We start from the raw sequence: 24,633 nt of genomic DNA, 5'->3' as shown, positions 1-24,633 counted from the left end.
GACATTAGCTATGAAATGACAGGTCGAGAGCTGGACCATATCGAGGAATGGTTTGAATTCCAGAGATGCAAAGGCTGAAAAACAATGTGGGGCTGCGAGGAGCGTGGCATTTCCGATGCTGGGACTTATTAACAAGAATGTCCATTACAAGATTTGGAACATTGTCAAAAATGTGCTCTCAGCTTATGTCAGACCACAGCTAAAGTATCGTAAATAGGCTTGGTCCTCATGCTTGCAAAAATATATGGATAGGCCGTGGAGAGTACAGCGAAAAGCAACTAGGATGATAAACGGGATTGGCAACTTAGGATATAAGGAAAACCTTAAGGCCTAGGATGTGTATTTACTGAAATAATACAGACTTAGAGATGATCTGAGAGAGGTAGTCAAGGTTATGAAAGAAACAGGTAAAGTAGATCTACAAGGGACACAAAAAATAGGCCGAGGCTTAGAGGAAATCAAAAGGTAGGAGGTAGGATTATATTTAGGATCATTAAAAAAGGTCTGATTATTAACAAAAGGTAGGGGTGGAACTTCGAAGAGGCAGATTCTATTTAGTCAAAGAATAATGAATCATTGGAACGGACTGCCAAACAAAGTTGTGAAAGTCCCTCCCCAGCACCATTTAAAAACCGTTTCGACAAGTTGTGTAGGTCTAAGGATCTCATTTACAGCTAAACTCAGGCAGCTCAGGTAGCAAAATTAGTTCAAGGATGAGTGAGGAACCTGGGGTCAGCCAACCTCGGTGGGCTCTTGTGGCTCTTTGTCGGCTGATGCGTATATGTCTATATGCCTACAAATGAAAATAATAAATATATATGGTTCCCCGATCGCGACGGCCCCGCATTTTTTTAAGACGTTTTGAGTTGGTCAGTTCTCACAATCACAACCAAATATTTTGCGTTGAATGGAACTTGGCCATGAACTTAAAAATACATACATATAACTATACATCCAGAGACAAAAGGCTGAGAGCACATAGTTTCGTAATACAAAGTGTGGCATTTTGAATCTCCACGATTTTTGGCAAATAATGAATACTAATAAAAAATAGGTGTCATCAACAAGAAAATATCATTGAAATGGAAAAGGAAGAAATACAGGACAGAAAAAGACCAGTATAAATGCGAGACTTATTTCTTTCTTACCTCTGAGTCGATGCTAAATAAAACCTTATCATATCGTATAATCCCCGCGTGTAGGTCAGATCAACCACGAATCGCTACGGCTTGGTTTAAGCAATGATGCACAAGGAAAAGGCTTTTGGAAATTAAATTGCTCCCTGCTTACAAATTTGAACCATCTAGATCTGGTCAAAACTGAACACGCATCACGCCACTCGTTTCACTCAAGCATGCAAGCGAGCTGAAGCAAACAGGCACCACACATCACGCATCAATTATACATGCAAGCGATTTCAACTAAACAAGCATTGCGCATCATGCATCAGGCGTCACTTACACATGTACACGATTTTAAGCTATCACACATTACACATCAAGCCACGTTTCACGTTCGCATAATCAGCAAATGATGAGACCTGTACGTTGAGATTTGGTCGCCGACTTTTTACAAAATCCTGGAAGGTATGGACCATATGCCCCTTTTAGAGCTCAAAGTTATCTACAGAGTACGGAAGTACTCAGACAGGAAACTAAGTGAATGTTTTCTTATAAAAGTCGACGACCAAACCTCAACACACAGGGCTCATCATGGCCGATTATGTAAACGCAATATGTGCCATGATGCGCGATGCCTGTTTAATTAAAGTCGCTTGCATGTATAATTGATGCTTGGTGTGTGGTGCCTGTTTACTTCAACTTGCTAGCGTGCTTGCATGAAGCGTGACTCATGATGCCTGTTTATTTGAATCCGTGTGCATGCACACGTATTTTCGCGTTTTTTAATTCTTAGATACGTACTGTATTGTGGTAATGACTGGCAATTGCTCCTTGTTTGGTTCCTGGGTGTTGGTGTCCAAAAAAACTGTGGCTTGCTATTTTAAAAATAGAAAAAAAATCGAGTACGATCATCGGCAGGTCGTTTTGAATTCACTTCTGATATTCTTTCGATTGAAGCATTTTGCCGAAATGTCAAGGCAATGACATTTCCATTCGCCTGATTTTTCTCCGAAGAACAAGGCTATTACTACTGTGTTATCTATGTGAATACCGTTCCTCGCGCATGCACTCAACAACGTACGTGAAATACTCAGGTAGTATATGGTGTGTTGTCGGATGTGTACACAAATGATAAAAAGGAATCCTACTTTTCCGTAGTTTTTAAGTCTACATTTAACACGACGAGTTGGAACGTTTTATATTACTGCTTACAAAAGCTCAGTTTCGGCACCAAGCTCATAAATGTTTTTCGTTGTTCGCACAAACATACGTTTCCTCACATTGTCTTCAATGACCACTCGTCGAAACACACAATACGTCTGGAGAAGGGTTGCAGACAAGGAGACCCCGCACCACGCCATTTTTCAAAACAGGTCCTGAAATTCGGCCAATTTGAATCAGACAGAATAATACCATTCGAGGATTTATATTAAGCGAAACACCCGTTAAAGTCATCCAATGCGCCGATGATAAAACTTAAGGCATTTACACGTGCAAACACATACCCTGACGTTAATTTGAACATTGATGTGAATGTGTTAAAAGAACATGAGATGATATTTCTCGATATCTGTCCGGACATGGCTTGGGACACTTCAGCAACAAAGTAAGAGTATTCGGCGACTGCAGCAGTAAGTTACAACCCACATCGTCACAACTGCAAAATATGTCATATGCGATGCGAGGCGTTGATATATTCACCCGTACTTCAATTACTTTAACACATTGTTCAAGCGAGACTTTGACACTGAAAAATACATAGCAAGAGAGCATGGTAAAATGAAGAACTAAAGAAAAAGTAAAATGTTTCATCGGGAAATATAAATTCTGTCAATGAATAAAAGACCAACAAAGCTTTCGGCAAGATTGTTAAAATCATCTCTATTCTTCCACCAGCGGATTTTGTGCCTTCTCTCCTCAACGTCCCCCTAGCCATGCTATTCGCTCAGTCTCTCAAGCGTGCCGTTCGGTCCTGCCGCGCCTGGCCGACTGGCGCTCTGGCCCGCGCCACTACGCACCCCGCAGTGTGGCCCTGTCACTGCTGCCGCTGCCGCCTCGCACCTGTCAACATGCCCTTCCCCTCACCCCCCCCCCCCCCCTCGGACTTTGCTGCCGCCCCCTCTGCCGCCATAGCTGCCGCCGCCGCCGCTCCCGCCCAACTGTGTGAAGCCGCGCTGGGTCACACGCTCGTGCCGGAATCTCGTGAAATGTCTGTTTCGTACAATTGTGTGTCTGTAGCTGAGTGAAGGATGTCGCAATGTGATTGATGTTCGTTGGTTTCCTGTTGTTGTGCAGCTTGTGTCTTTCGCCGACGATATCATTAGACCTGCAGCGCAGATGATGGGACAGTTTTGCTGAAGATGTGTAGCTGGTAATCGTCGGCTTATGGAACTGCAGAATTTGAATTACGCTGCTATGTCGTCATAAATGCCAAAGTGACTTCGAAATACTCTCCTCGATATACCTTTCCCAATTTTTGCGGGCGTGTAGCTCGAAAAACAGAGGGGCTTTGGTCTTCAGAAGGGCAGGACCGTAAACAGCACCAAAAAGCATTTAAGATGACTATGTTAGTTCAAAACCTCACATAAATGTGGGACGCCCCCTTTAACTTATTCGATTATTACAAGTCATATTTCCGTAATAAATGGGAAAAATGTCCAGTTTCTTATACCATGCCGAACAAAACGCAATTCGTGATTGAAATTTGCACAGATTGCTCAACGTTGATGGAGAGCAAATTGATGCCCATAAGATTTGGAAATCACGCTCACGGACGCTGGATCTCAACGGCCGGACGATAATATTACTTGTGGCATTGAGCGCAGCCTGTTGCATGGGGTGACAGGATTTGAATGACGTTGCTAAGGCGTCGTGCACTTGCATTAATGCTTTCAAAATAGTCTCCACAAAATAGGCTGCACATCCTCGCAGGCGTGCAGCTCAGAACTATAGGAAATATTTGTTAAGAAGGGAAGAGCTGTGAACTGCACCGAGTAATCTCAAACTGCTTCTTTAATTTTCAAACCCCATACAAATGTGGAACTTTACATTCATTAAGTTTTTACGCTCAGTGCAGTAGATTATTGATGTACGCAGTGCGTTCGCTTAGCGGCATTCCATGTGCAAGACATTGAATTGACACTTAGCGGGGAGATTATCTCCATGTAGTTTTTCACTTTACACTTATAATCAGCCGAATTTGTTTTTACCATTTCGCCAGAATAATTATGTTTCAATGGGACGAAGGTTTCGTGTGGGCCGCAGTTTCTAAAAGACCACAAGTACTAATCTAATGTCGCAAGTATTGAAAACCTGTCACTAGAGCCTCTGAAATGAGCAAATTGATGACCGTTTTGGTATTTGACACATACCTGGTGAAGCATTTTGTTGATAACAAGGTAGTACTGCCCACAACATGCTGTGAACATTTCTGCTCAAGGAGATGGCGTCGGCGTTTAAGTTGATGAAGGCGTCGCTCATGCCACACGGATCTGTGTGGCATGAGCGACGACTTTATGGCATGGCATGGCAATGTCATGTGCCACGCCTCACTACATGAAGGCTAGTGCAACGGTCAAAGCGGCGCACGGGCACATTGGAGGCTTGTGTAGGTGGGTAAATGTCGGGAGTGCGTGTGTGGGGGGAGGGGGGGGGGGGCGATACCGCGCGTATTGAAGGGCACAGCGTGGGTAGTGGCATGTGACAGTGCCGCCCCCGCCCCCCCCCCTGGTCTGACAGGCATGAGATACTACAATATCGCAGCGAAATACTCAGCTCTGTAGAGCCTTCCACTTATTTTATATGCAATGTTTTCCCATCTCGCGGTTTTTAGAATGTTACGATCGAATAGGTATGCCCAAGACACCCCTGAAAAATGTTTTGCGTTATGTAATGTTATGAAAGAAGTTGTGTGTTAATGTAACGGGTGTCGCTCCATCACATATCTGCAACTGCACGCATCACGCCAAACTGAACGCCCTTGAGCGCCATTATTTCTTCTCCGAGTAAACAAACAGTACCCAATCCATTGTGTCTCAGTCGTACTAGTCATATCAAAGTCAACCAAACTTAAGTGGCGTCTCTCGGCAGTCTCCCAGTCCATTCCAGTCCGCTTTGCTGGACGATCAAATTCCTCAACATCTCTAGCGACATTTGTGAATGCGAATGCCAGTCCACTTTACTGGACGATAAAATTCCTCAAAATTTCTAGCGACATTTGCGAATGCGAATGCCAGCCCACTTTACTGGACGATCAAATTCCTCAAAATCTGGCGACGTTTACGAATGTTACGTGATTTATTTGGGAGTGCGCAATCTGCATAGTCCCACTAACCACGACCAGGGCGCACGCAGTTCCGCCTGATGTCCTGCACAGTGCCGTGTTGGACACCGTACGCCTCCTGCCAGCCTTTGACAGCGGTGACATTCCCGCAGAGGTTAGAGATCTGCGCACAGAAAATTGACGACAGCTATTGAACGTGTCAGGAGTAACTGACGTTGCACTGTGGCCTTCCTGGCTCGCCGTGCGTATATAAAGTGGGCGGGGGCCTGGTTGGGCATCAGGTTTCTCTTCGGTCGCCAAACATGCGCCTGCTACCTCTGATCCTGCTGCTCTGTCTGGCGGTCTTCGCCGTCGAAGGTAGGTTGCCGCACACGCTGATAACAGGTTGTTGGTTCCAGTAAATAGAGGAGTTGAGAGCAGGCAAATGTAGTCTGCCGATATGGCGCGGCAAGTCCTCAAGTACAACACCGACTCTTGTCGGTTGTAGAGCCGCCCTGCCAACTCCGCGGGATGTTATGTCCTGTCTCCGAAACCCAGAACGAAAATACGTCGTGTGCGTGAGAGTGAGTTCATATAAGTGCGCCACAATACGCCCGGGAACTAGGTACGGGCTCGGCAACAACAGCACGGCAAAAGCAGCCGGTAGAACCGCGCAGTGTGTCGTGTGACGGATTCTCCCTTCCAGGCAGAGGCAAAAAGGGCTTTTGCGGCAAGGGTGGCCTCTGGTGCCCCAAGGGCCAAGTCTGCAGACCCTGTGGCAGGGGAAGATGCTGCCGGCCCGTAAACCGTGAGTACTGCATGGGTGACAGACGGTATCCTATTGATGCGGCATGTCTCCGCGTTGCATGCAGATGAACAACACCGCCATATAATATCGCTGTCGGTAAATAATATCGGTATATAATATCGACATAAATTGACGGCATTGACATCAATATATTTCATTCCATTTCAAATCGCATTATCCAGTGAACGAAATGCTGATAACCAGGTAGAACTGAGGCTCAGTGAGGCAAGTGGCAAACTATAGGCTCCAGGTGACGTGTGTCGGAGCGTCGTGCCCACTTATGCTGGCCCACCTGGCCACTTATCGAGCCATACTAGCCGCGATGCCCACTCTATTTCAAATGTAGGGATGCAACGCGTACTTATGGTGCGACGCAATCGCAGCATAGTCTTGCCAGGGCGATGCATCCCAAGAAAAATCAGCAAAATCAGCCCCCGCATTTGACGACGTTTTCCCTGTCTTCCTCTCATCCCACATCAAGTGGGGTGAGAGGAAGACGGGGAAAGTCACCAAGAAAGACAGGGAGCGTGGAAATCACATTTCCCCGGGTGGTTTCGACGCTCGCTCTCACCTGGACATGCTACAGCAGCTGTCAGCCGTGGCTCAGTTTCACGGTCGCCCCGACGGAGGCTCCGTCAGAGCGCTAACGCAAACTCTTAGGAAATCTGACTGTGCGGGGCCAGGCTTGGTGGCGGAGGTCACTCACGATACCCGCGCCACCACCTCACTACCTGCCTCTCTGCCTAGTCCCATAGCCCTAAAATGGTCAAAACTGACCGACAGGGCTATTATCCCCCGATCCCGATAAAAACATCGATGGTAAAATTTTCGTGTGTGCGCCCTGGGGGATTTTTAAAAAAAATTGATCGAGTGCGCGTGCCACAAATGTACCCCGCCAAAGCGACCAGCGGCGTTGTTCTGAATTCGATGTCAGGTAAACCCTCGGCCATCCTGTGGCTGGTAACAAAGGAGAAAAGACGCCTTTTCTGTCATTAACGTAATTTGGCACCATCTGAATTGTCACCTGGAGCCAAAAATTTCACAAACCGTTGGAATACAACTCTATATGCGATATACCACAAGAACGGAGACAAATTAAATGAAATGCGGTAAACCCATCAATCATTTTCGTTTTGCGAGTTTATTTGCACGAAAGTATCATGTAATGGCCGTAAAATACTAAACGATGATTGAGAGTTGACTAACAAAAGAATGAGATAAAGGCCTCATTGATATAACCAGTCTAGAGATGTGTAGTTTCCTGTCCATTTGAGGGAGGGTGGGATTGTGCCCCCAAACCAATGGTGAGGCTGCCTATTTTCAGTTATTATTTCTATCCATAATTTTTCACTTTTTATACCTTGTATGGTTTAGCCCCCAAAACTAATTTTGAGAAACTACACCACTGCTCCCAAGGCAGTGAAAAGAAAGCGCATCAAATCTGGGGAAAAACTTATTTGAATGCATTTCGGAGGCAGTTAGCCATGTTTTCCTTTGCATCCTCTTCACCCTCCCCCCTTAACCCCTACGTATTTTGGAAAACTGCATCCCTGGAGACTTTCATTTACCGATATCATGGTTCTACAGGCACCTGGAGACAATATCACTTTTCGTTTTGTGATATCGTACAATCAGCTGGAAACGAGGGGCAACCTTCACTGTCTTTGCATAATCGTTACCGGTGCAGAGCTCGCCCTTTCGAACATGACCCTAACTATTTGCAATAAAACCCATGTAATCTTGGTATCAACAGATGCAAACAATACTTTTGGTCACTTTTAGCACCTTGATCATTTTTATGTGCAATATGATGAGAATTGAAAGTGTTTAACCTCATGCCTGTCCACTGATCAATACGCTAAGTATGAGGTGCAACGGGCAGTGTGAGAGGTCCGTGCCAGCGACGCTTGGCTTTTTACCTCAAAGCCGCTGTTCCTCTCAGCAGCAAGAGGCCCCGGATGAACTCTTGGCAGGAGTCGCCCCAACGTCCTCCGTTACCTACGCAGCTACGGCTCATTTATCCACAAACAAAAATCCTCATAGATCAGCAAAAACCTTTAACGATATGCGCTTTAACGCTTTAACGCTAACGCAGTGCTTCGAAAACAAATGGAGCAGTAAAATCACCGAGTCGTTGTTGCAGTGTGAAACTACGCCGCCTTGCACTGCGAAATGATAACGAAGAGTTGCCATATCAAAAGTGACCTATCGGTTGCATTAATCCTGAGCATTTCGCTGTTGTAACATGGATGCCTTCACACACCAATGCATGTGGAGGAAAATGCCCAACACGCGACATCCTGTAACTGTTGTCCTGTAATGGTTGTCCTGTAACTGTTGTCCAACCTGTAATGGGTTGTCGAGTCTGACGGTGGCCCTACGCTTCAGTTGCCTGCGGCAAGCCGGGAGGCTTCTGGTGCCGTAAGGGCTACTCCTGCCAGTACTGCAAAGGCGGCAGATGCTGCAAGCCCAGTGAGTCTTGGGGCGGACGAGCGCTGTTGGGGCTATCCAAGCATGATATGTGTTCTCTCGTGTCGAAATGCAATTTCATGATGCTAAGGTTGAACATAATGTAAATAACGTGCGTTGCAATTGCCACGTCCGATAAATATTTGTTTTAAGTAAACGCATGGATCCACAGTGTATGCCGTATACACAGCGTTGCTTTCAACTGTTCTTAAGGTGTGATGTGTCGAATAGGTGAACTTTGCGTCCGATCTTCCAAAATTAGATATTGCAACACAACCATAACGTCCAAGTAAAGTTCTGTGCGATTGCGATCTGGTGATAGTTGGGATTAATGCTGATAGGACTAGACCTACATATTTTATTTTATGGGCTCACTTAACAGCACAAATCGCTCCACAGTGCGCTATGCGCAGCATATGTTTTTACATAAATTGATTCTTCGGGTTGTTTTCGCATTGAATTCCCTATTGCCTGCAACGAGCAGCATGCGCATTTGGCACGAGGTCAGTCATTTATGGCACAACAAGGATTTGCACAAAGCATCGACTATTAGTACTTCGAAATCAAAGGGAGCGGTAAAAGCAGCGAGTCGTCGTTGCAGTGTGAAAATGCACCGCCTTACACTGCGGAATGATAAGGAAAATTGCCGTATTAGAAGTGACCTATCGGTTGTATTAGTTATGAGCATTTCGCTGTTGTAACATGGGTACCTTCATACAACTACGCATGTGGAGGAAAATGCCCAATACGCGACATCCTGTAACTGTAATGAGTTGTCGAGTCTGACCGTGGTACTACGCTTCAGTTGCCTGCGGCAAGCCGGGAGGCTTCTGGTGCCGTAAGGGCTACTCCTGTCAGCGTTGTGGACGCGGCAGGTGCTGCAAGCCCCGTGAGTCTTGGGGCAGACGAGGGCAGAAAAGGGCTGTCGACATATGATATGTGTGTTATGGTTTCGAAAGACAATTTCATGATGCCCAGGCTGATTGTGATGTTGATGCCGTGCGTTGCAGTTGCCACATTTCTTTGATAAATATTAGTTAGCGGGAAGAGGATACATCCACAGTGCGTGCTCTATCTACAGCGTTGCTTTCGACTGCGCCTATTTTGTGATGTGTCGGATAAGTGCATTTTGTGCCATATCTTCCAAAACACAATATCGCAACACAACCATAATGTCCAATCCAAACTATATGCGATGGTGATCTGGCGATAGTTGGCGGTTGATAGTGACGAGGCTAAACCTACATATTTTGCTTGATCAATTTAGATAAAAGCACAAATCGCTCCACAATGCGCTATGCGCAGCATCTGTTTTTAAAGAAATGGATTCTACGGGTCGTTTTCACGTTGAATTCCTTATTGCGTGCAACGAGCAGCGTGCGCATTTCGCATGAGGTCGGGCCTTTATGGCACAACAAGAATTTGCACGATGCATGGACTATCAGTACTTCGAAAACAAAGGGAGCAGTAAACGCAGCGTGTCGTCGTTGCAACGTGAAAATGCACGGCCTTGCACTGAGGAATGACACTGAAAATTGCCTTGTTAGAAGTGACTTATCGGTTGTATTACTAATGAGCATTTCGCTGTTGTTGCATGAATACCTTCATACAGCAATGCATGTGGAGGAAAATGCCCGGCACGCGACGTCCTGTAACTGTAGTGAGTTGTCGAGTCTGACTGTGGTACTACGCTTCAGTTGCCTGCGGCAAGCCGGGAGGCTTCTGGTGCCGTAAGGGCTACTCCTGTCAGCGTTGTGGACGTGGCAGGTGCTGCAAGCCCAGTGAGTCTTGGGGCAGACGAGGGCTGTCGAGGGCTGTCGACACATGATGTGTGTTACCGCTTTGAAAGACAATTTCATGATGCCCAGGCTGATTGTGATGTTGATGCCGTGCGTTGCAGTTACCACATTTCTTTGATAAATATTAGTTAGCGGGAAGAGGATACATCCACAGTGCATGCTCTATCCACAGCGTTGCTTTCGACTGCGCTTATTTTGTGATGTGTCGGATAAGTGCATTTTGTGCCATATCTTCCAAAACACAATATCGCAACACAACCATAATGTCCAATCCAAACTATATGCGATGGTGATCTGGCGATAGTTGGCGGTTGATAGTGACGAGGCTAAACCTACATATTTTGCTTGATCAATTTAGATAAAAGCACAAATCGCTCCACAATGCGCTATGCGCAGCATCTGTTTTTAAAGAAATGGATTCTACGGGTCGTTTTCACGTTGAATTCCTTATTGCGTGCAACGAGCAGCGTGCGCATTTCGCATGAGGTCAGGCCTTTATGGCACAACAAGAATTTGCACGATGCATGGACTATCAGTACTTCGAAAACAAAGGGAGCAGTAAACGCAGCGTGTCGTCGTTGCAACGTGAAAATGCACGGCCTTGCACTGAGGAATGATACTGAAAATTGCCTTGTTAGAAGTGACTTATCGGTTGTATTACTAATGAGCATTTCGCTGTTGTTGCATGAATACCTTCATACAGCAATGCATGTGGAGGAAAATGCCCAGCACGCGACGTCCTGTAACTGTAGTGAGTTGTCGAGTCTGACTGTGGTACTACGCTTCAGTTGCCTGCGGCAAGCCGGGAGGCTTCTGGTGCCGTAAGGGCTACTCCTGTCAGCGTTGTGGACGCGGCAGGTGCTGCAAGCCCAGTGAGTCTTGGGGCAGACGAGGGCTGTCGAGGGCTGCCGACACATGATGTGTGTTACCGCTTCGAAAGACAATTTCATGATGCCCAGGCTGATTGTGATGGCGTTGTTGCAGTTACCACATCTCTTTGGTAAATATGTGTTCGCGGGAAGAGGGTACATCAACAGTGCATGCTGTATCCACAACATTGCTTTCAACTACTCTTATTTTGTGATGTGTCGGATAAGTGCATTTTGCGTCATATCTTCCAAAACACAATATCGCAACACAACCATAATATCTAATCCAAACTGTATGCGATGGTGATCTGGCGATAGTTGGCGGTTGATAGTGACGAAGCTAGACCTATATATTTTGCTTGATGAGTTCAGATAAAAGCACAAATCGCTCCACAATGCGCTATGCGCAGCATATGTCTTTACACAAATGGGTTCTACGGGTCGTTTTTGCATTGAATTCCTTATTGCGTGCAACGAGCAGCCTGCGCATTTCGCATGAGGTCAGGCCTTTATGGCACAAGGATTTGCACAAAGCATGGACTATCGGTACTTAGAAAACAAAGGGAGCAGTAAGAGCAGAGTCGTCGCTGCAACGTGAAAATGCACGGCCTTGCACTGAGGAATGACACTGAAAATGGCCTTGTTAGAAGTGACTTATCGGTTGTATTACTAATGAGCATTTCGCTGTTGTTGCATGAATACCTTCATACCACTACGCATGCAATGGAAAATGCCCAACACGCGACATCCCGTAACTGTTGTCCTGTAATGGTTGTCCTGTAACTGTTGTCCAACCTGTAGTGGGTTGTCAAGTCTGACGGTGGCCATACGCTTCAGTTGCCTGCGGTAAGCCGGGAGGCTTCTGGTGCCGTAAGGGCTACTCCTGTCAGCGTTGTGGACGCGGCAGGTGCTGCAAGCCCCGTGAGTCTTGGGACAGACGAGGGCAGAAAAGGGCTGTCGACATATGATATGTGTGTTATGGTTTCGAAAGACAATTTCATGATGCCCAGGCTGATTGTGATGTTGATGGCGTGCGTTGCAGTTGCCACATTTCTTTGATAAATATTAGTTAGCGGGAAGAGGATGCATCCACAGCGCATGCTCTATCTACAGCGTTGCTTTCGCCTGCGCTTTTTTGTGATGTGTCGGATAAGTGCATTTTGTGCCATATCTACCAAAACGCAATATCGCAACACAACCATAATGTCCCATCCAAACTGTATGCGATGGCGATCTGGCGATAGTTGGCGGTTGATAGTGACGAGGCTAAACCTACATATTTTGCTTTATGAATTTAGATAAAAGCACAATTCGCTCCACAATGCGCTATGCGCAGCATATGTTTTTTTACAGAAATGGATTCTACGGGTTGTTTTCGCACTGAACCCTTTATTGCGTGCAACGAGTTTTTTTAACGTACTATGCGCATTTGGCACGAGGTCAGGCCTTTATGACACAACAAGGATTTGCACAAAGCATGGACTAACTGTACTTCGAAAACAAAGGGAGCAGTAAAAGCAGCGAGTCGTCGCTGCAACGTGAAAATGCACCGCCTTGCACCGCGGAATGATAATGAAAATTGCCGTATAAAAGTGATTTATAGGTTGCATTAGTTATGAGCATTTCACTGTTGTGACATGGATGCCTTCACACAACAATGCATGTGGAGGAAAATGCCCAATACGCGACATCCTGTAACTGTAATGAGTTGTCGAGTCTGACCGTTGTCCTACGCTTCAGTTGCCTGCGGCAAGCCGGGAGGCGTCTGGTGCCGTAAGGGCTACTCCTGTCAGTCTTGTGGACACGGCAGGTGCTGCAGACCGAGTGAGTCTTGGGGCAGACGAAGATTGTCGACTATGCACCAGTCAGTGATGTGATGTGCTTGAAACAGGAGAAGCTCTTCGACAGCAAATGCAGGACAATTGACATGTGTTTTTTGTGCCAAACGGCAATTTCATGAAGCTAATGTTAAACATGTTGTAGATGACATGCGTTGGAATTACCAGGTCTCTTTAATAAATACTCATTTAGAAGTAAAGGCATGCATTTATAGTGCATGCACTATCCACAGCATTACCTTCAGCTGTTTTTAAATTGCGATGTGTCGTTTGAGTGTTTTGTGTGTCATGTCTTCAAAAACTCAATATCATAAACAACCACAGTGTCCAATGATCCCTATGGCACAGCGAGCCAGCATCTGAGGTGACCTGATTGGGTAATTACCCTTTTTCAGTCAATACTTGCAGATATGTCAACCAGAGTTGCGGTAAAGGTCGCCGGTGCCTCCCCTGCGGACCGTTCAAACGTCTCTGCTGCCAGCGCAGGGTCTCGCTGTGTAAGACTGAGCATCCACTGGTTGCTGGGAGCAGTACATCAGCACATGCACATGAATTGTGGCGTTCCGTGCCCCATCATTTCAGCAGTCTTCATTCAACTCGTTGGCCAAGCCACCCCCTTGTAGCACAAGTCCATGACAGCGCAATCTGTCATATTAAATACCATTGCATGCCTGCACCATTACGACCCCTTGATCCTCGAAATATATCTTGACCCTTGAGATACATCTCGCGTCCGTTGGCAGTTTGTAGCTACTTGCATAATCGTGTTTACCTTGTCTGATTACGGAGCTTTCTATTTGTTCACATTCTTCAGATATTGCCAGTACTATCGAGCCGCACCCGTAGCATTCGTTGTCGAAGACATCCCATCGAAATTGAGCCGAGGACACACCAATAGGCCTGACAGTGGAGACGTGCCCATAACGCAAATTGACTAGAGCAAATCTGAAATGGATTTGATTGAACTGGGTCTGCGTCATGGCTCGTTTCGTCTTTTTGCAGTGTTATCTGTCTCTCAATATGTAATCACGCTTTGCCTTGACCATTGCGTAGTGTTATGTCGATTCGTTGTGTCCTTGCATTCTGTTAGTTCCCTTACGAAATGGCAAAATTGGTTCAGTTCTATTTCCGAAGTTCCGCTACATCGCAAGTGACCATGGAATACGTCACGCTTACAAATGCCGCGTATCCCGTTTTAGACGAATGCCAACGGCGTTGCCGGAAGCCCAACCACTGCGTCAAGTGCAAGATTGGCTACTGCTGCCGCAAGGCCTGCTATGGCAAACACTGCAAGCACTAACTGTTACTGGCACCAACTGCAACAGACTTCAACAACAGAACAGCTCGACAGATATGGCGCTAAAGCAACGACACATTCAAGAATATGCGTTTTGGTCTCATTTGTTCAAAAAAATGCGCTATAGTTGCTTCTGAATAAACCTATTATCATTCGTCCGCTTCTTGAATGCTGACAGGTCCGCCATGATGTACTTTTTGTGTTGGGGACGAAGGCAGTTGCAAATAGTAACAAGATTTGACGACATTATCCTCTATATGACAACCATAAATGATACTGCGGAAGAGCATAGGAGCTAAGATGCTTGTCGCCAGCAATGCTCCGTGATACTGCTTAGCAGAGCACTTCACGGATTGGGTCGGCCACAGATTGCGCATCAATCCGCGGACCGGATCGGACCGGATCAGGTATTTCCATCAAAACATGGATTAGGACCAGACCTGATTTTCAGACCAGGCCCACACACATTGCATGAATTGAAAACCATTGTAATGGAAGTAATCACTAAATAGTCCCTGAAATGTTCCATTAAGTGATCAACTCGGAACGAAAACATTTAGACTAAAAAATTGCATTAGTTTCAACTCTAAGCCATGTATGGGCACGCTGGACAGCACACAATTCAGCTATAGATTACAAAAATAATGTTTTTGGTCAACAGATAACACCTTAAAAAGGTGCAACAAAGTTACTTTTCTCAGCAGCAAATATCCCTAGAAATATAAAAACCTCTATGTGTCTAACCACTTCAAGTCTTTAAATTCCTCAAGTCTTTTGAACGTAAAAAGTACTGGAAGACATTTCAACATTCTTAGATAGAGCTCTCTCACCCCATGCCATTTGTTCCATTGGAACCGGAACCAAGCCTAACTTCCGAAACGGCATTCGATGCTTCCTTTAAAAAGTCGCCTTCAGTGCCTCATTAGCTGTCAATTGCACCAGATAATTCTAGGATCGCGAGGTGATGCTCTACTTTGTGGTAAGCTTAGCCGGTCATCGTACTATGTCGTACTCGCTTTCTACCGGCTAACTATTACATCATTTCCGGAACCTGTGACCAGGAATCGTTTCCAATGTGGGTAGTAGGTAAGGCGCACCGTTGGTTACCATGTAGGTTAATACTCTCTCTGGGCTAAAAAGGAGCAGAACCACTGTTGATTGTGTGAGTGAGCATTGTGGTGTGAATGTTGGTGTGTGGAAGTGTGTACAAAATGGAGGTGATGAGTTACCAAGATCTCTCTTTGACTGACTCTCGAGAAAGGCTGGCGCGAGCGAGGTCTACACTGGTATAACTATCACACCAGCAGTAAGAAATTGGGTACGCATTGGTGCCATGATCCGGATTCGCAAATATCCATTTGCAAGTCGTCAATCTCCAAGTTTTCTTAACCCATCCTGAACCTATCATTAAAAGCTTGAGCCAATATCTAAGTGTGTGAAAGGGTTTCTCACGCATTCTTATATGTTGCTACTTACTGATTCACCCGACTACATCCGCACCTATACCTTCTGAGGGTCAGCTTATTGCACAAGCTATGCAAAAAAATTGTACACGAAAGTGGGGTTCAAGGGCGTACACAACCCGTTATAATATTCAGCGAAGAGAGTCCGTCAAAATTTCAAGATTGGGCAAGGGATGTGGAGAGCATCTTTTGCACAACGGACGATGAACTCATGCGACTTTAAGCAACCCGTACTCCGAGTGGACCTGCAGGAAAACATGTCTCTAGGGTTATTGATAAAAATACACAAATAGGCCTGAATGGTCTCTGTACGTAATTGCATGAGAGAAAGATCCCTATTGCGTTTAAATGCAGTTGCGTCAAGTCAAACAGCATTCTGGAGAACTTGCGCTTTTTCAGGAGGATTCAGGCGCATGCATGCGAGGCTTTTCATGATGTGTCTAGTCCCGACGGGCAACGTTTTTCGGCGGAAATTTTCCAAAAAAGGAGAAATTGACGATACTTAGCCCGTGGTATCACCCGTTTGCAATTTTACACGTTTCAGGAAGCAGCTTTGCGTGTGCGGAGACCGCAAAAACCTACTTCACATTTAAAATGTGTAGAATGAACAATAAGTCCCACTGCGGAACCCGGGATATCGAAATAGTCCGCAGCGTACCTGGTTCTGGAATAGTGGAAAAAATAGGGGAGGCGCTTAAAGAACTAGGCCCAAAGTTGGATAGTCTCGAAATAGGTGTCAGCTTCAAAACGGAATTCGCATCCGTGCGTAACAAAGAGTCAAGATCAACCGCAAAATCGAAGATATACAACCCGAAATGGACCGCCGCGGAAACATCCATAAATTTTGCACAATCACGTCACTTTCAGCCGTCTCAACGGTCGGGAAAAGCAGCTTACCGCGACGGATTTTCACTCCATCTTCGTTTCAGCCTCCGCATCAACCTCCAAACTTGCAGCAAAACGAGCCTTATGATGCGCGTTCAAGTTATTAGTGGGTAAATGATGGTTGTCCTGCATGGCTATTTGCACAAAAATAGGCCGCTCTCAACGTAAAAGTCGTGCTGGAAACAATCCTCAGCGCTCTAACGTCAAAATAGTCCGGGAAACTAAGTCGGTCCTCTGTTCTTAGAACTGAGCAAAAGGAAGGCCAATGTGAAAATGGCTTACCTGGCAAAAGTGCGCGAATCTTTATAAAATCGAACACTCCTATATGCTGGACATAACTTGGTAATCGTAGAACGTACTCGCTGGTAGATAGGGGCGCGGACTTCCTTATCTCTCTTATTTTCCGTGAAGCATTTGACAGAACCTCGCTTGAAAATGTCTACGATTTTTCGACAAAAAACTACCCTCTTTCAATCCATTTTTGGACATAGCCTTTAAGCTTTTGGAATCGCTATTCTTCCTGTAGCGATTTCAAAGCTCCATAAAACATTCAAGTTCTAACTTGCAGAAGGTCCTAAAAACCACTGTGTTTTGAGAAATGATGTTCTCAAACGCTTTGGCGCAATTGAATTTTGGCAGGAATACACATGACATTCAAAATAGCATCATTCCTCCACGCCCTCCAAATCTGACATGTCAGTTAGTGACATCTTTAGTCCGGACTCCTCAGAGAGAAACAATTCTTGCGCAGTCTTACGTCAATTTAATTTCGTCAATTACGTCAATTAGCCAGGTTTCATCAACCGTGCACAGCTCAAAGAGCAGAACTGTTTAATCGAACCGCTGAGTAGCGCTCGCTGTCTCAGTGAACAGCCAGGTCTTTTTCCGATGAATCCCGTGGGGTGTCCGGATAGAAATGGACGCGCAAAACCGTCCTGGTTAATACCACTACCAGAGACCATACTTTGCCAGCCCGACATGTTATGGGCATTGCTGAAACGTTACAACAAGCCGAATTGCGCACCGTAGAAATAGATAAGGACTCCGGACATCAAAGGACCACTCTGGATCCTACTTCCAAGCTTCAAAAGGCCGATCTGTTACACATGCGTGTCTTTGAGGACAATACAAAGCGGTGTATGTCTTTACTGAGATGTGTGAAATCATCCGCACGTGTATCCCCTATTCTCGAATACAACGGCGATGTGTTCGAGGGTGATGAAGAGCGAACCAACTGCCTAAATGAGCATTTCTCCCGAAAGTTTAGTGACCCTACAGTCAGGGCTCTATCCGGCCAGCCACTGTCTGATGCGCTTGGGCTAAACTGCTTTACCGTGCCACATGACCGGGTAGTACAACTGTTGCACGGTGTGTATGCGCAAAAGGCCTGTGGTCCTCATGAACTAAGCGTCAGGATCTTGCGGGAGTGTGCCGATGAGCGGCCGGAACCGATTCAAGGGGCATGCCAACTATCAGTTAGATCCGGCACCTTTTCTAACGAGTGGAAAGAGGCTAATGTGATCCCAGTGTATAAAAATGCACCAAAATGTTACCTGAAAATCATCGATCTGCATCGCTTCTGCCAATTTGTTCAAATATTTTAGGGGGTCGCTTATGATAGCCTGCTACCTGCTTCCCTACCGGTCGTACCATCATCCCAGTGTCGTTTCCTTCCGAAACGATCCTGCATCACCAACCTCTCCTGCTTTCTTGAACATTGCTGGACCTTAATTGCCTGAGGCAAACAGACTGACGTCATCTGCACGGATTTTTCCTCGGCGCTCATCAGCGTCAACCATATGCTTCTGTTGCACAAGCTTCGACACTCTTTCGGAATTACTTGTGTCGCGTACGACTGGCTTGAGTCGTACCTGACCGATCGCAAGCAGCGAGTCGTCCTGAATGGCAAGCAGTCTGACTAGGTTCCAGTCCTACCCGGCGTACCAGAGGACAGTACCTTACGACCGCTTTTGGCATCTTTTCTGGGGAACCTACCCAGTCGCATGGCAACGAGTGCATCATGTGCGACGATGATGTAAAACTCCACGGATGTATTGAAAGCAGCGCAGACTGTGCCCCCGTCCAGTTGGACTTGAATCGTCTCCGCCACTTGTCCAGAACCTGGCGACTCGGCGTCAACCCAGTAAAGTGCAATTTCATTTCTTTCATGCTCCGGACCTCTCCTCTTGTCCATCAGTGCAAAACAGACGGTCACTACCTGTAAACGAGTGATCAGATCCGTGACCTCAGCCTTCTATTGGACGCAAAGCTCACTTTTGCTTCACATGTTGACGCTACGATCGCCATAGTTAAAGGAATGCTTGGATTAATCGTACGGGGCATGCAAATGCCGAGGTGCGCACGCCAAACGCGTTTCATCCACACAGTCTTGCTGTGCGCGTTCAACGCTCGTGTGAAATCGGCGATTGTGCACGGCAGTGTCATCTGGAGCGGGCTACCATCACACACCTAGCTCGCTTCGAGCGACTCCAGTACAGATTTCTAATATGGATGGCTGCAAACACCCGGGATAAGTGCCCTTTTCTGGAATTTGAGTTTTCTCATACATTTTCGCATGCTATCAGTCAAGGCCCAATTCATCCAGTCGAATGTTTTATTCACGCACAACATATCTCGCCATCAACTGGGCTGTGCTCAGCTGACCACACTGTTCGGACTGGCAGCACCAGCAAGACGTCCGCACCATACTGGTCTCTTCCACGCGCCGCTTGGAAGAGTCAGCACCGTAAAAACAGGATTCCCTGTCCGCATTTCCGTCACCTGCAGCCGCCTTCTTCAAGGTACACCAACAGCTAAATTTGTTCATTTGCTGTAATTCCGTTCCCATGCACGCAGGTGTGTCAGCAGTGAAGGCACGTTCACCTAGTTAATCTGCTCGTCAAAGCACTTGACTAACTCTGCAAGCGTGGTAGTGTGTATGCTTGTGTTTTGCGTTTGGGTATTTATTGTTTTTAACTTATTGGCTACATCAATCACTGGCTATCTATTGAACCTGTGGATTGCTTATGCAACTTAAATAACTAAGTACATAAATAGACACACCTTGTCATCAAAAACAGCATTTCGAAAACCTGATGGACAGACCTTCGGACATATTTGCCAAAAGCGATTTTGATACTGGTCGTGCAGACCTGGTAACAATGAATATAGATACAACGGATCATTCCCCTATAAGACAAAATCCATAGGCATCCTTTCAATCAGAAACAGATATTAGAAGACCACATAAAGTGTCTGTTAAAGGCTGGACTAATTCAGCCGAGTCGAAGTCCGTGATCTAGCCCGCTTGTCATAGCTGACAATAGAGATGTAGGAACAAGGTATTGTGTAGATTACAGAAAATTAAACCGAGTAAATTTAAAGGACTGCTACCACCTCCCTTGCATCGTCGACATCCTCGCCTCCCTTGGAATATCAAAATGTTTCACTTGTTTGGACCTAAAAAAGCGGTTATTGGCAAGTTGCTATGGATCCTGATTCTATCGACAAAACTATTTCCCCTTGTTTCTTAGGGTTATATTCCTTTTCAGCCCTCCCGTTCGGTCTCTGCAATGCCATTGGACTATTCTCTGAGCTAACGAACAGAGTTTTGGCATGTATCCAACATATATTTGCAATTGCGCACGTTGATGATATAACGATGTTTTCAAAAAGCTTCGAAGAATATCCTAGTCACATCGAAGCAATGTTTGAACGTCTACGAAGTGCAACGTTGAAGCTCAAAATATCAAAATGCGAATTTCTGAAATGGAAGCTAAGTACTCAGGTAATATAGTGTCACAAAGTGGGATCAAGACAGATCTTGCTAAAGTAGAGGTCACTAGAGACCTGAATCATCCCTTCTATGTGAAAGGCGATCTTTCTTTCGTTGGCATGTACTCGTATTATCGCCGTTTCTTTCCAAATTTTGCGAAAATGACCAAACTTCTTGCGGGACTACCAAAGAAAAGCGACCACTTTATTAGAATGAAGGATGTCAAATAGCGTCGGCAAGTCTTCGCGAAGCTCTCACCAAAGCTCCTGTGCTGGCTTACCCACACACGTCAAAGCCATACAAACTTTACGCCAATGCATCCAACCACGTCATTGGTGCAGCTCTCGTGCAATACACGGAGCAAGGCGAAAATGAGGTTCAATATCTCTCACATCAATTGAATGCCACATAGCAAGGATGGCCTGTCCTGGAAAAGAAGCACACGCAATTGGTCGCGGCATTCAAAAAACTTACTGTCATGACGGGCCAGAAACTCCTAACACACCTTTTTACCGGCGGAGTGAGAAATGCAAGAATCCGACGCTGGCCATAATTCTCGACGAAAATGGTTGCTATGTCCAGAACATTTTTGGCAAGCAAAATGTTACTGGTGCATTCCGACGTCCCGAAGCGCCATCGGACAAAAGTATATAGACTCCGACCAAACACCTAGGGTGTCACCCCAAAGTGAAAATTGCTCAGCAGAAGTGGTGCACCATCCGAAACACTTCAGGAAATTTCTGTCTTACAATCCCGAAGTTAGTAGTTTGCAGAAACATGACTGATATCATGATGATAAGCAGCATCCTTGCGAGTCAGGAACATCCCAAATTTGCTGAAATCTCCGTCCATTATACGATGTTTGACGTTTCAATATTTCGTGTTGCGGACACTCAAACGTGCATTCCACTTCCTGGCTTGCAGTTAGTCATTTTTCGCATGGTTCACACCCCTCTTGTCGAAGAAGCCCAGTCAGGATATCTTGATGCTTATCTAAGCGTCGATGAAGCATTTGATGCACCTCGTTCTCGTTATTATTGGCCTGACATGTGCCGAGACGCAGTTCAGTATTTGAAAACTTGTGTAGCCTGTACCATGCGGAAATTATGAAAAGAACAACCTACTCTGCGAATGTGCAAATTCAAAAATGCCTCTTAGATGTTATTGCAAAGATACTTCTGAACCATTTCCACCACGCTATAATGGTAATCAATACACTTGATGGGAAGCGTATTGTGAAAGAGATTAAACAAGTATAGTTTTGATTGGCTACTGGTAGTACAATTTTGCTTAACGCTTTCTTCTGTGCCCTTTACATTCATGTTGACATGTTGACAGATATTTTAACTTCATCTGTCAGAACGGTCATCTTTGACCTTTTGTGATCTCTGGTGATCTCACCTTTGAACTAAGGTGAAGTATTTTGTGTGACTTTTTCATGATTTGGCGAGAGATTCACAACGACATCCTATCTTTGTTTTCTCGCAGGACATTAAAGTTGCTCGGCCAGGCGCGCTTTTCTCAGACCCACGGCCGGACGCAGGTTAACATATTAGCCTCCAGATCCATCAGAGGGTCTCTCTGTCCCAAAGCAGGACCTTCTGATGTGGAGGTGGCCTTCCAATCCTTGAGCATGATGATCCTATTCACAATATAGAACCTCCACGTCCATCGAATGACCTTAACATCTCAAAACCTGATACTCCCAAAACCTTATTATCTTGATGTATAGCGGTTGCCTCCTAACCCAGAACACGGATCTCCTAATTCATGATAAGACAGCCAACAAAGACTGCCTTCAGCACAAAACAGGGCCCTATAGTCCAGGGCTCTGGCTATCTTAAACGGAGCATGCCACATTTTATGGAGTTTTGAATTGAAATAGCCATCTTGAAGATCATTTGTTGCAGTTCACAGCCATGCCTTTCTTAAGACCCAAACAGCTCTATGTTCTGACCTACGTACCCGCGAAGATGAACAGACCATTTTGTGAAGACTTTTCAATGCCGCTCAGGCATCCATGACGTCATAAAACCGTCACAAATTCTGCCATTCCATTCGCCATGCGGCGTTGAGACCAAGCAATATATAATTGTCGAGTCATTCATATCTTTCGTACGTAAGCGCGATTTCCAGATACAATGTTCATCAATTGGCCCCCAAATCAATGCTGTGCTAGTTACTATGACGCAATCAATTAATGGCGTAAAGAGAAGCATATTTACTAAAAAGAGATTTTTTTGTCCAGAGCAATCTTTTCCACTTAACAGCACATCGGCAGTTACAAGTAAACTTAATTCATTATATCCGATGCTTGCTCTAATGTTTACAAATTTTGAGTATTCTCATTAATGATAAGGGGAGCTTTTTTGGCTTCATAAAATCAGAAATCAAATGAAAATGGAATCAAATTCAATCAAAACGAACAAAATTGATCCAAATCTTAATCAATCAAATCAAATCGAAAATCGAAAATTCTTACCTACATGCTTCAAGGCAAAACTTAGGGCGTGATTTAAGTCCTTCGTGGTGTTTCTTTGATATTTTCTGTTTGGCGGATACAGGCCGAAGATCGAAGTATGCAGGGCAAGGTGTCACATTTCGTGAATATAACAAATGAGAGCAGAATGACAGTTCTAGTTGGCAAGCAGAGTCAACTCGCTTCAAAGGATTTAGGATTAGGAAATCCCAACAGGATTTAGGGTTCCGTGTAAGTAATCCCTCGATCTTGCGATGCTGATGGCTACAGTAGCTTGTTCATACGTTGCATTCCAACAGAATGAGAGGTTGTCTGGGTGAAAAACGATCACATTAATCGGTAATATTTTGGAGTTACAAAAAGTTCCTGTGCCATGACGTAATGCAATTCATGACAGCCCTAGAATTGTCTACTAAATGTTGATGCCAAATGTTATTGTCACGATTACAATACAATACACAGATTACAATACCATTAAGTGTCACGATGAGGGTAACTAACACACAGAGACCAAACTCCTCTGGGATGAAACTGGACTGACTCACTTCCCACGCACTGAGCCTGAAGGCCCCAGTGTTTGCCGTACACTATCTAAAGAAAACAACATCTGAAGCGTCAAATAATGGTTTTGAAAATGCAACCTGCTAATCAGCCCCCCCCCCCCCCCCCAACGCCATCCATATGGAACATATTGTTGTGCCACTGGTTATGATCCAATGCTAAAATGCGTCAGTGGTGTGTCATTTCGCTAAAAGGAAGGATTTAGGTGCGTTCAGCTGGCAACAGCGCTCTCAACGGTGCGCTTACACTGAGAGTGGGCAAAGATAACGATAACGCCAATGTGTGCAAAAAAAGCGAGAATATCTCTCATTTCACAGCGTGGGTCTCGACCGATCAGCAGATAGAGGGCGCTGATGGAAAATACCGTGGTCTGTCCGCTTCAAGGCGCCGGCAAAAAGCAGGGACATATTCCGCAGACAACCGGTCCCTGCATCTGTCACACTGTGGCACACACTGTGTTTGCTGGCGTCTTTTAGGGATGGGTTGCATCACTCCTCACTGATCCGGCCTCCGGGGGCTGAGATGAGCGAGGTGAGTGGAGTATGAATCGAGGACACCAGCTCATTTGACGCTTCTGACCACAGGACACTTGTGCAGAAATCACAATATTGCATTAATATTAGTACTAGTGCAATTAAAACACGTTTGATCGACTGCATTCCAACGACGATATTTTGGACATCGAAGCATGGTAGATGTCAACCTGCACACAAGCGCTCATTAAAATATAATAATTGATGCGTAGTTGACCGTAAGTGTTCTTATGCCAATAGTCTTATTACTATGGTGCGTGTTTTTACCAGCCCATCTTCCTTGGTCGGACTGGAAGAACACAGAAAGGGGTGAAACTCCAAAGTTTGGTGTGGCAGAGTATGCATGGTCAGACAGTGATCACCAGTCCTCATAGCATCAGATAACCATCATAGACAGAGAGTAACACTGGAAAGCTAGGAAGATTGGGAAGACGCTGGCTGACAACCCCATCCGTAAGCTAAGCGTGAGCGTCAG

At 45.5% G+C, this 24,633-nt stretch overlaps 1 protein-coding gene across 1 annotated transcript; it reads left to right on the top strand.

Moving 5' to 3' along the window:
- The first annotated feature begins 5,691 nt into the window (after nucleotides 1–5,691).
- Nucleotides 5,692–14,617, top strand: LOC119113959 (keratin-associated protein 5-2). Its single transcript, XM_037238196.1, has 10 exons — nucleotides 5,692–5,760; nucleotides 6,089–6,190; nucleotides 8,579–8,662; nucleotides 9,465–9,548; nucleotides 10,357–10,440; nucleotides 11,247–11,330; nucleotides 12,165–12,248; nucleotides 13,068–13,151; nucleotides 13,561–13,662; nucleotides 14,365–14,617. The coding sequence occupies exons 1-10, from the start codon at nucleotides 5,706–5,708 to the stop codon at nucleotides 14,463–14,465; spliced, it is 864 nt and encodes a 287-aa protein (XP_037094091.1). The 5' UTR covers nucleotides 5,692–5,705; the 3' UTR covers nucleotides 14,466–14,617.
- The last annotated feature ends 10,016 nt before the right edge of the window (nucleotides 14,618–24,633 follow it).

This window comes from Pollicipes pollicipes, unplaced genomic scaffold (genome assembly GCF_011947565.3).
Source record: "Pollicipes pollicipes isolate AB1234 unplaced genomic scaffold, Ppol_2.1 Scaffold_7262;HRSCAF=8765_pilon_pilon_pilon, whole genome shotgun sequence".
In the NCBI taxonomy this organism is placed as follows: domain Eukaryota; kingdom Metazoa; phylum Arthropoda; class Thecostraca; order Pollicipedomorpha; family Pollicipedidae; genus Pollicipes; species Pollicipes pollicipes.
Note: the sequence above shows the minus strand (reverse complement) of the source record. Positions and strands in the feature narration are given on the sequence as shown.